Source organism: Penaeus monodon, chromosome 1, assembly GCF_015228065.2.
Source record: "Penaeus monodon isolate SGIC_2016 chromosome 1, NSTDA_Pmon_1, whole genome shotgun sequence".
Taxonomy (NCBI): domain Eukaryota; kingdom Metazoa; phylum Arthropoda; class Malacostraca; order Decapoda; family Penaeidae; genus Penaeus; species Penaeus monodon.
Window position 1 is genome coordinate 26,236,952 of NC_051386.1, and position 12,929 is coordinate 26,249,880.

The 12,929-nt window shown below is 31.9% G+C and overlaps 1 protein-coding gene across 1 annotated transcript in view; it reads left to right on the forward strand.

Moving 5' to 3' along the window:
- Positions 1–12,336: 12,336 nt before the first annotated feature.
- Positions 12,337–12,929, forward strand: part of LOC119572249 (glyoxalase domain-containing protein 4-like) — a 31,578-nt gene continuing 30,985 nt past the window's right edge. Inside the window, exon 1 of the mRNA XM_037919252.1 lies at positions 12,337–12,455. Within this exon, the coding sequence (XP_037775180.1) occupies positions 12,377–12,455 (79 nt within the window). The 5' untranslated portion in view covers positions 12,337–12,376. The remainder of the gene's footprint in view (positions 12,456–12,929) is intronic.

Below are 12,929 nucleotides of genomic sequence, written 5' to 3' on the forward strand. Positions count from 1 at the left end.
GCAGAATACCATCTCCAAGGTGCGTTGAGGCTGGCTAAGGAATCAAGTCTTGCGCGTTCCTGGTGCGTAGGGCTGACATGCTGAGAAGGGACAAGAACAGTTCATCAGGAATCTTGCTGAGGAGGTCGAAGGCCATTTCTTGGTAAATGACCTTCGCCCTGCCTACCAAGCCCTGAGAAAACTGAACCCTAAGCCCTCCTCACAGATGACTGCAGTCCGATCAGCGGATGGACGGATCATCTCAGATCATGTTGGGGTTCGTGAACGTTGGGCTGAGTATTTTGAACAGTTGTACCAGGTGGATCCTCCAACAGTTAGCTTGGATGCAAGCGATGTCTCAGTGCCTGTGCCGGACCCACCCATCAGCGAGGAACCTCCTACCCTAACAGAGGTTAGGCTGGCGATTTCCAAGCTGAAGAGTGGGAAAGCTGCAGGCATATGTGATATCCCTGCTGAACTGCTAAAGGCTGGGGGTGAACCTATGGCTCGGGGCCTGCATACAGTCCTGACTGCCATTTGGCAGTCTGGTACCATTCCCCCTGACCTGCTGAGGGGCGTGGTCATCCCTCTCTGGAAGGGGAAAGGGGATCGATGGGACTGTAGCAACTACCGTGGCATTACACTGCTCAGCATACCAGGCAAGGGTTTTCTCGCTCACATTCTTCTGAAACGGATCCGCAACCACCTACTGAGGCACCAGAGACCGGAGCAGTCTGGATTTACTCCTGGCAAGTCCACAATAGACCGTATACTAGCGCTTCGAGTAATTGTGGAACGCCGTCGTGAGTTTGGTCGTGGGTTGCTTGCAGCCTACATCGACCTCAAGAAGGCGTTTGACTCGGTGCATCGGGAATCGCTATGGGAGATCCTGAGGCTCGGGGGAATTCCGACACAGATTATTGGCCTGATAGCAAGCCTCTATACTGGTACTGAAAGTGCTGTAAAGTGTGGTGGGGTATGTCGAACTTCTTCCCTGTTAATTCAGGGGTGAGGCAAGGCTGTGTCCTTGCACCCACACTTTTCAACACTTGTATGGACTGGATAATGGGCAGAGCTACTAGCCAAAGTCAGTGCGGAGCAACACTAGGCAATATTAAGGTCTCGGACCTTGACTTTGCCGACGATGTTGCCATCCTATCTGAGTCCTTGGAGTCACTTGTGGCGGCTCTTGATGCATTTAGCAATGAGGCGAAGCCCCTAGGCTTAGAGGTCTCCTGGACCAAGACCAAGATTCAGGACTTTGGGGGCCTGTTAGGGGAACCCGTTCAGTCGATCCATGCTTGCGGCGAGGACGTTGAAGTCACAGAAAGTTTTACATACCTTGGTAGCGTAGTCCATATCTCTGGGTTGTCAGACCAGGAAGTCAGTAGACGGATTGGTCTGGCAACAGGAGCCATGAACTCGATCAACAAGAGCGTTTGGAGATGTCGGTACCTATGCAGAAGGACCAAGCTGCGTGTCTTCAAGGCCTTGATACTTCCAGTTTTGCTCTATGGAAGCGAAACCTGGACGCTATCCAGTGCCTTGGAGTCTCGCCTTGATGCCTTTTGTAACAAGTCCCTTCGCCGGATCATGGGGTACAGTTGGCAGGACCACGTGTCCAACCGGCGGTTACACCGTGAGACTGGCATGGGACCTGTTACTTGCATAATCCGGGATCGCCAACTCAGGCTATATGGCCACCTAGCTCGCCTCCCTATGGACGACCCTGCCCACCAGGTTGTCTCTCTGCGAGACAACCCTGGGTGGAGGAGACCTGTGGGACGTCCTAGGAGATCATGGCTTGGGCAGCTCGACGAGACCTGTCGTGAGGAACTAGAGATGGGCCGTGTGCCTGCCTGGAGACTCGCCTCGAGGGATCCTCGTGGCTGGAAGCGAAGGGTGGATGCGGCCATGCGCCCCCGTCGGCGTTAGCCCCTTGATGATGATGATGATATATATATATGCATATGTATATATATATAATATATATATATATATTGATGTATATTATATATTATATATATATATATAGTAATGTTATATATGATATATATATATATATAATATATATATTATATATTATAAATTTTAATATTATATATAATATAATATATATAATAATATATATATAAAATATTAAAAATAATATATATATAATAATATATAAAATATATATAATTATTTTAAAATATAAAATAAAATATATAAAAAAACATATATAAAAATATATATATACAATATTTTAAATATTATATATAATATAAAATATATAATATATAAATGATATATATATAATATATATAATCATTATTTAAAATTTATTACATATAAATTTAATTTAAAATTTTTTTAAATAAAAATTATATTTATTACAATTATTACAAAAAACATATATATATAAAAAATTAAATTCCCTATATAATTAATATTATAAAAATTTAATTATTACTATAAATTCTAATTTACATATTTAAAATATTTACAATTAAAATTTTATACAATATATATATAATATAATAATATATAAAATATATTAATAATATATATATATATATATATATATATATATATATATACATTATTTAAAAAATTTATATAATATCCCCCATTTTAAACCCCCTAAAATTATTATAAAAAACCCCTATATTTATTAAATTATTAAAAAAATATATATATAGGAAAATAAATCCTAATTAAATTTCCCAATTATAAAATTTATATTATTTTATTAAATTTTAATTATATTCAAAAAAAAATTTTTTAAATAATTATAATAAATATATAATATTTATAATATATATACATAAAATAAAAATTTTAATATAATATATAAAAATTTTAAAAATATATTATATAATAATATAATATAAAATATTATAAATAATAATATATAAAAATTATAAAAAATTTAATATATAAAAGTTTATTTTTAAAAAATAATATAAAAATATATATATTTATATATAATATAATATATATTAATTTAATATATATATATAAAATAATATAATAATAATTATAATATATATAAAAACAATATAACATATATAAAAATATATATATATTTAAATACTATATATATATATTATAATAATATATATAATATATATCTAATAATATTATAAATATAAAATATATATATATATATATATATATTATACACATATTATATTATAATAATTATATATTATAAATATAATAAATATTATATAATATAATATTATAATATATATATATACTTTTACATATATAATATATATAATATATAAATATAAATATATATATAATATATAAAATTTTAAAAATAAACATATATATAAACTTTATATATAATAAAAAAGAACAATTAAAATATATAAATTTATATTAAACCATTAACATATATATATATATACATATACATATATATATAAACTATAAATAATTATAAAATTTTAAACATATTAATATATAATAAAAAAAAAATATATAATATATTATAAAATATATACATATATATATTAATAAAATTATATAATTATATATATATATATATTGGTATATTAATTTACATATACATGTCTCAGAAAAAATTTTTGCACCCACATATTTCTTTACATATAATATTTTTTCCCATTTTAAGGACAGACCCCATTTTGTAGGAAATTCACACACAAAGTGGCTATCTTCGGGCCCATATCCAATCAGGGTTTTGCTCCATCTACCATCATAAGGCCTGTGGATAAAAAAATATATATATTTATTAGAGAAAGATAGAACAATTTGATGGGAACACAAGCTCTAATAGAAAAAAAAAAAATAATAATAATAATAAATAAATTCAACTTAAATAATGCTGAACATTAAACCTTACACTTAAAGTTTAAATTTCGTACAGAGTCCCCCCCACCATGTTTAGAATGTTATGTTACATTCTTTAACCCTGTGCGTGAATATGCATGTTTATCTTTTTTTTTTTGTGAAATCTCTCTCCACAAGATGGCCTACAAGTGCTAGCCACCAAATGTCAAATTTGTAGACATCATGACCTATCTGATTTACCTTTCCTTAGGTTTTCATGAAATTTATATTTATTCCTAATGCTATCAGTAATATGCTGATATTTTATTATTGACATCATAATCATTATAATTTATTAAGAGGCAAAAATGATACAAGATTATTTTTAAAAAATATATTTTTAAAATATTCATTTTTTGGCTTTCATTAGGTGATTTGAATGTAAAATATTTTCAGTCACGACCCGGTACACCCCGGCATTTTTTAAAAGAAGTTTGTCCCTTTCTGGGGCTAGAGATCAACTGAAGCCACTCCTGCCTCTGAATCTTCTTGAGATTACTTTTATTGGCTCGCATGGTTCTGACGCCACCCATATTACAAAAAGAAAGGTCTTTTTAATCATGTGCCACAAAGGGGATTATCAACATAAAATTTGTATTATTCATATTATTTCTGCAAGCCTCCTTTTTAGGATCTTCAGCACAGAACATTTACTACAATTGTTTTGAAGTGGGCCCTTCTTTTATAGCAAATCTTTTATGTTTTTGGGAATGACTTATTTTTCCCTGAAATCGCTTTTAAATGGTCTTTTAGGATAAATATGATGTACTGGAGCAAGTGAAAGATTCTTGGGGCCTGTTGGTCCAAAGGCAACCCAGGAAGGGGTTTTTGGCCCACTTCCTAACTGTCATCAGGCAATTTAGTCCCCATCATTCTAATGACCATATTTGGTTCCAGTTTTTCAGGCATATGTTATTTGGGAGCTACTGAGTTTTTCTCTACTTAAACTCTTTTTCCGGGAATGTATTTCCCCCATCTTGCTGCTCAAGCAGCACATGCTTGTTTCACATAAAAATTTCCCTTTTTAGTATCAATAACTTGGAAGTTATAGTATTCGTGCCCCTTTTCCACTGCCGGCCTTAATTTTCCCCCTGTTAAGCCCTTTTTGCAGCCGAGCTGTGCAAAACCATTATAAGGCACAGGTTGGGGAGCTGTCTTAAATTCCACAGGCGGGCTTACTTATCCTCCTATCAGAAAGTTAACCAGAAAAGCACGGTTTACAAATTTAAAACTTTTTGGGCACACAAAATTGGCTTCATGCTAGTTGAAAAACTAAGAAAACCCAATTTTTCAAAAAATCAGGTGTGTTCCTGTTTTCTAAATAAATAACCCTCTCAGTTGGAGATCCCTTGTGTTAGGGGATGGGAGAAACCGTTTGCTAGTAATTTTTGTAAAAAAGTTTGGTGACGGTCACACCCAGTACCCCCAACTCTTGGACGCAAAAATGGACCATGGTCAATATTAAGCAGCAAAAAAAATAGCTTGTATTAACAACGTTCGTCATTTTCAGTGGATTGGAAAAATTTAGCACTGGAGGAGTGAGTAGAGGTATGGTTGGAAAAAGATTGAGAAGGATAGAAAGGGAATACCTGATTTGGGCATCAGGGGGAAAAAGAGGGGAATATGGGGGGAAGGTAAAAAACAACGCAGGCATTTTAAAATAGAAAAAGGAAGGGCAGAGGTGAGGAAGGGGAATGGAAGAGAAGTGCATCCCAAAATACTGAAAAAGGTAGGAAGTGTAAAGGGGCAGTTTGTTTTTGGAAAAAAATTTATGAAAATGGTAAAACTGGGAGAGAGGACACAGTGTCAAAAAAGGGTGGTAGGCCTGTTTTAATGTATAGGATCTCAGAGGGGTGGGGAAAGGGAAAATCCCGGCTAAAAAAAAGACCGCAGTGATGGATAGCATCAAGGTAAATAAAAAAAGAGAGAGAAGAAATATATATAAAAAAAAAAAGGGAGAGGAATATGGGAGTAGGTGGGGTTGGGGGGTGGAAAGTCCAACAAGGGCCCAAAAAATGATTAAAGAATGCTGACTGGATTAGTTGATGGAGAGCAGGTATGGGAAGGGGCCCCAGGCATAGATAAAATTGTTTACTACAGGGAGGATGGATACCAGTGGGAGTACCCAAAAATTTAAACCGTTTACGGCGGAAGGAAAAATGTAGTCTGAGCACATTGTTTTGTGGGACACCTAAAATTAACCCAATTGGCACAGATGCAAGAAACATGCCATGCCCACTGAATATAAGTTTTTTTATTGTATTTACAACAGTGCCCCCAGGCTTAAACACCAAGGAGTCCCCGATTTGGGCCTACCTTATAGGCAGCAGCAGTAAGGTGGAGAGGATCTGGGTAGTTAAAGGAGAGTTTTTCAAAAATGAACCCGGGGTGTCTCTATGAGTCGAAATCATGATCAAGGGCCAAAAAGAGATTTAAGATATTTCGACGGATTAGTTTTACAGAGAGCCGGTTGGAAGGGCCTGAGGGATAGATAAATTCGTTTTCTACAGGGAGGATCGGATAAAAGTGGTAGTCCAAAATTTAAACTATTAAAATTTGAAGGAATAAGTAGTTTAGCCATTGTCTTGTGGGACACCTTCAAAATAACCCAATTGGGATGATGGCTCTAAAGTGCTTAATCACTGAGGAGTCTTTAATTTGTGTTACCTTTTCACCTATTTCACTTTTCTTGTATTAAAATGTATTTTTTAAAAAAAATACATTTTCCCGCTAATTCAAGCAGTTTATTTTAAAAAATTTTACAAAAAAAACAGGGGAGAATGCAAATTGTGGTGTTTGTTAAGGAAATATTTTAAAATTGAAGAGGCAAATTTTAAATCAGAAGATACAATTGGAAAAGAAAAATTTAAGAAATACATGTTTTCCTTTTTTTGCCATGAGATGACGTTTCTGAAGAAAGTGGTATCGCCATTTTTCAAATGTGTATGGGTCAAGCTTTCTTTTTAGGAAAAAGGAATACAAATTGAGAAGATGAGAGAAGGTTGTGAGATTCAAGCACCAGACTAAGTGGGGGGTCACCACTTTTAGCAATTTTCATAAAATTTAGTTTAGGGAGGGCACCAGATTTATAGGGGGGAAAAAGGATAAAAAAATGGAATATGTTTTTCCCTTCCCGAATAAAAATACAAATAGAACAATACCATGCCCCAACAAGCTCGAAAAGAGAAAACTTAAGCAGTAAAATCATGTACGATTGAAAGGAATAACATCCCATTTCAATAGCCTTCACCTTCCCCCAAACTCCCCATGTGCAATACCTTAAAAAGAAATCAATATTTTTTTTTAAAATTCATTCATTTCTAAATATGTGGAAGAAAAACCCACAAAACAAAAACTAGATTTATTGAAAATGAGATACGTTTCGAAACCCCCTGGATTCCTCTTTCCCCGGGCTGTGTGTGTTGTGTGTGTGTGGTGTTGTGTGTGGTTGGGGGTGGGGTGTTTTGGTGGGTGTGGTGGGTGTGGTGGGGGGGTGTTATATTGATGTATGATGTGTAGTGTATAATATTATTATAATATAAATTTTTATAAATTATATATAATATATATATAATTAAAATATTTTATAATAATTTATACATATATAAAAATATAAAAACAAATATACAATATATACAAATTATATATTAATATATACAATATATAAAATATAAAAAATAAAAAAATAAAAATTACAAAATATAACATATATATAAAGAAATAAATAAATAAATATAATATAAAAATATATGAAATGATATATAAAGTAATATATAGTATGTATTTTATTATATGTGATTAATAAATAATTACAAATATAAATATATAAATAAATAAATAAATATAAATTTTATACATAAAATTAACCCATAATATAATAATATATATTTAAATATATATATTTTATGTATAATGTATATATATAATGTTATATGATATTTATATATGTATAATATATATTAAAAGAATAATATGTTTTATATATAATATATGTGTATATGTGTGTATATATGTATATATTATAAATATATAATTATATATATATAGTATATATATTAGTATATATATATATATATATATATATATGTTATGTATGTATGTATTTTTGTATATATAATATACAACATACAAAATACAATATATAATAATTTTTTTATATAAATATATATTAACATATATAATAAATATTATATAATATAATATATATAACATATAACCAAATTACACATATATAATATATACAACATATATTAAAACAATTTATATATTTTACATATATACATATATACTAATAAATTAAAATACATATAACAATAATATATATAATAATATATATATATATATATATGTAAGTATAATATAAATGTATATAAGTATATTTTTTTATTTTTTTTATATTTAATAATGATATATTTGTATAAATTCACATAATATATATAAAAAATAAATATAAACATATTAATACAATATACATAATATATATATATATATATAATATTATAATAAGGTATGTAAAATATAATGTAATATAGTCTATTATTTTTTTTTTATAATTTATTAAAAAGTTAAAATGATTTTAATGTTATTATTTATTTTTTATAATTTTTAATATGATATAATATATATAATAGTTTTTTATTTTTTTATTTATATATTTATATATATGTAATATTAAATATATTATATATGATTATATGATATTTTTTTATAATTTATAATAATGTATAAATAAAATATATATAAAATATAAATTAATATATATATATATATATATATATATATATATATATTATATATATATAATATACATACACATCATACAACAAATAACACACAACACACACACACACACACAAACAAACACACACACACACACACACACACACACCACCACACACACACCACACATACACACACAACCGAAGAGGAAACAGGTGGATTGAAAAATGTGTCTATTTAATAAATCTAGTTTTTGTATTTTGGGTTTTTTTCCCCATATTAGAAAGAATAAATATTAAAAAAAAAATTTTGTTTTCTTTTTGGGTTTTGCGAATGGGGATTTTGGGGAAGGAGAAAGGCTATTGTAATGGGTATGTTTTTCCTTTTCATATTGTACAGGGTTTTAGTTTATTTTTTCTCCCCCTTTTCGAGCTGTTTAGGCATGGTATTGTTCTATATGTATATTTAGTTCGGAAGGAAAAAATTTTACCTTTTATTCATCCTCTTTTTCTCCCCCTAATAAATCTGGTGCCCTCCCTTAAGACAAATTATGCAAAATTGCTAGAAAGAATGGTGAACCCCCCATTTAGTCGGGTTTTGGCTTGAATCTAAAAACCTTTTCATCTTTAAATTTTGATTCCGTTTTCCCAAAGCACAGTTGACCCCCGTACACATATTGCAAAGGCGATCCCAATCTTCGCAACGTATCCATGGCAAACAAGGGAACATGAGTATGTTCTTAATTTTTTCTTTTCAATTTGTATTTTGGGTTAATTGCCTCTTAATTTTAAATATTTTCTTAAACAACTACCACAATTTGCATTTCTCCCCGTAGTTTTTGTAATTTTGTTAAAAAAAACTGTTTAAATTTAGCGGGAAAAAGTATTTTTTTTAAATACATTTAATACAAGGAAAAGTGTAAAGGTGAGATAGGTAACACTAATTACTGACCTCAGTGTTTAAGCATTGTAGACCCATCCACCCAAATTGGGTTATTTTGAAGGGCCCACAAGACAATGGCTGGGGAACATTTTTCCTTAATCTTAATAGTTTAATTTTGGGGGACTACACTGTGTATCCGATCCTCCCGTAGAAACGAATTTATCTATGCCTCAGGCCCTTCCATACCTGCCTTCTGTCAACAATCCCGTCAGCAAATCTTAAATCTCTTCTTGGACCTTGATCATGACTTTCCGACTCATAGAGACAGCCGGGGGGGTTCATATTGCAAAAAACCCCTTTAGATACCCCCGATCTCTCCACATTTATGCTGCTGCCCTAATAGGTAGGACCCTAACTGACCCTTTGGGATTAAGCACTAGTAGAGCCCTCTGGGTAAATACAATAAATAAAATTTTATTCAGGGGATGGCTGTATTTTTGCTACTGTGCCCAAAGGGGTTAATTTGTAGGGTCCCAAAAACAATGTGCCCGACTACATTTCCTTCCCGCCCTAAAGGCTTAATTTTGGGACTACCACTGGGTATCCAATCCTCCCGTAGGTAAACAATTTATCTAGCCTCGGGCCCTTATATGCTCTCCACAATAACCCGGGCGAATCTTTTAAACATTTCGGACCCTGATTGTGATTTTCCCAAACCCCACAGCCAGCCATACTACCCAATTCTCTCCACTCTTACGTTGGCCATATATACTTCTGCCTTACCCCTTTTCTTTCTTACCTTGAGCTATCCATACTGCGGTCTATGTTTAGCCCAAGGGATCTTTCCCCTCCACCCTGTGAGTCCTTACATTTTAAAAAGGGCCTACCCTCCCTTTCTTGACACTGTGTTTCCCTCTCTCCAAATACACATTTTCATCAATTTTTCCTAAAAAAACTGTCCCTTTACATTACCTACCTTTTTTACGATGTATGGGTGCACTTCTCTTCCCTTTACCCTTTCCCCCACCTCTTCCCTTCCCTTTTTTTACCTTTAAATGCCGCTTTTTTTTGTACCTTCCCCCCATATCTGCCCCTCTGTTTTTCCCCGATGCACCAAAATCAGGTATTCCCTTCATCCTTCCAAATTTTTTTTCCCAAAATACCTCTACTCACTCCTCAGTGCTCAATTTCCAATCCACCGATGAAGACAGAACGTTGTTTCATACAAGCTATGTTTTTTCTGTTAAAATGTGACCAGGTCATCATTTTTGCAGACCCAAAGGAAGTGTGGTCATGAGGTGGGTGACCGTCACCAAACATTGTTACACAAATTACTAGCAAACGGTTTCTCTCCATCCCCTAAGCACAAGGGATCTCCAACTGCAGATGGTTATTTATTTAGCAACAGGAAACACACCTGATGTTGTGAAAAATTAGGTGTTCTTAGCTTTTCAACATAGCATAGAAGCCAAGTTTAGTGTGTCCAAAAGTGTTAATTGTCAACCGATGCTCTTCCGTGTGTTAACATTCTGATAGGAGGATAAGATGAAGATCCTGCCTGTGGAGTAATGACAGCATCTCCACCTGTGCCTTCATAGATGGCGTTGCACAAGCTCTGGCTGCACAAAGCTTAATACAGTGGGAATCTAAGGCCGAGCAGTGAGGACAAGGCACGAATACTGATAACATTCCAAGTTATTGATACTGAAAATGGAATTTTTATGTGCAACAAGCATGTGCTGCTTGAGCAGCATAGATGGTGGAAATGACATTGCCGGAAATGAAGTTTACAGTAGAGACAAACTCAGCATAGCTACCAATAACATGATGCCTGTAAACTGGACCAAATATGGTCATATCAGAATGATGTGGACTGAAGTGCCTGATGACAGTTAGGAAGTGGGCTCAACAACCCACTTCCTGGGTTGCCTTTGGACCAACAGGCCCCAAGAATCTTTCACTTGCTCCAGTACATCATATTTATCCAGTAAAAGACCACTTCAAAGCTGACTTCAGGGAGAAATAAGTCCATTCCAAACATGAAGATTTGCTATCAAAGAAGTGGCCCACTTCTAAACAATTGTGAGATAAATGTTCTGTGACTGAAGATCCTCAAAAGGAGGCTTGCAGTAATAATATGAATAATACAAATGTTCTATGTTGATAATCTCCTTGTGGCACATGATGTGAAAGACTCATTGCTTTTTGTAATATAGGTGGCGTCAGAACCAGTGCAGAGCCAATAACAAGTACATGCTCAAGAAGATTCCAGAGGCAGAGAGTGATGCTTCAGTTGCATCTCTAGACCTCAGTAAGGACAAACTTCTGTTAAAAATGACCTTGGGTGTACACTGGTCAGTGACTGAAAATTACTTTACATTCAATATCTACCTTAATGACAAGCCAAAAACATGAATATTTTCAGAAATATTATTTTTTGGAAATAATCTTGTATCATATTTGCTCTCTTAATAACATTATAATGATTATGATGTCAATAATAACAATATCAGCATATATACTGATAGCATTAGGAATAAATATGAAGTTCATGAAAACCTAAGGAAAGGTGAAATCAGATGAGGTCATGATGTCTACTAATTGACACCTTGGTGGCTAAGCACTTGTAGGACCATCTGTGTGGAGAGAGATTTCACAAAACAAAACAAAGATGAACACTGCATTCCAGCGGGCATGGGTTAAAGTAATGAAAACATAACATTCTATAACATGTGTGAAAGGGACTCTAGTACTGTAATTAAACATTTTAAATGTAAAAGGTTTAAAGTTCAGCATCTATTTACAGTTGATATTTATTTATTATTATTATTATTTTTTTTTACTTCTACTTAGAGCTATAGATGTTCCCCATCAAAATTGTTACATATCTTTCTCTAATAAATATATATATTTTTTTATCCACAGGCCTTATGATGGTAGATGGAGCAAAACCATGATTGGATATGGGCCAGAAGATAGCCACTTTGTGTGTGAACTTACCTACAACTATGGAGTCTCGTCCTATGAAAATGGTAAACATATTATATGTAATGAAATACTGTGAGTGCAACATTAATTTTCTTGACTGACATGTATATGTATATTATATATACCTATATATATATAATATATATATTATTATGTATATATATGTATATGTTATTATTTATTATATGTTAATAATTATAAATGTAAGTATATATATAATTTTGTGTATATGTATATATATTATATGTGTATTGATATAATATATAATGTGTTAAAATTTTTATATATTTTAAATTTTTTTAATTTTAAAATATAAATGTTATATATAAAGTATATATTTATTTTAAATAGGTATATATGTATATATATATGTTATATATATTATATATATTATTATTATATAGTATATATAATATATATAATAATATAATATATAATTATAATATATTTATTTATAAAAATATTTATAATATTAAAAATTTATTTTTATATATATATTATATATAAATTGTTTTTAA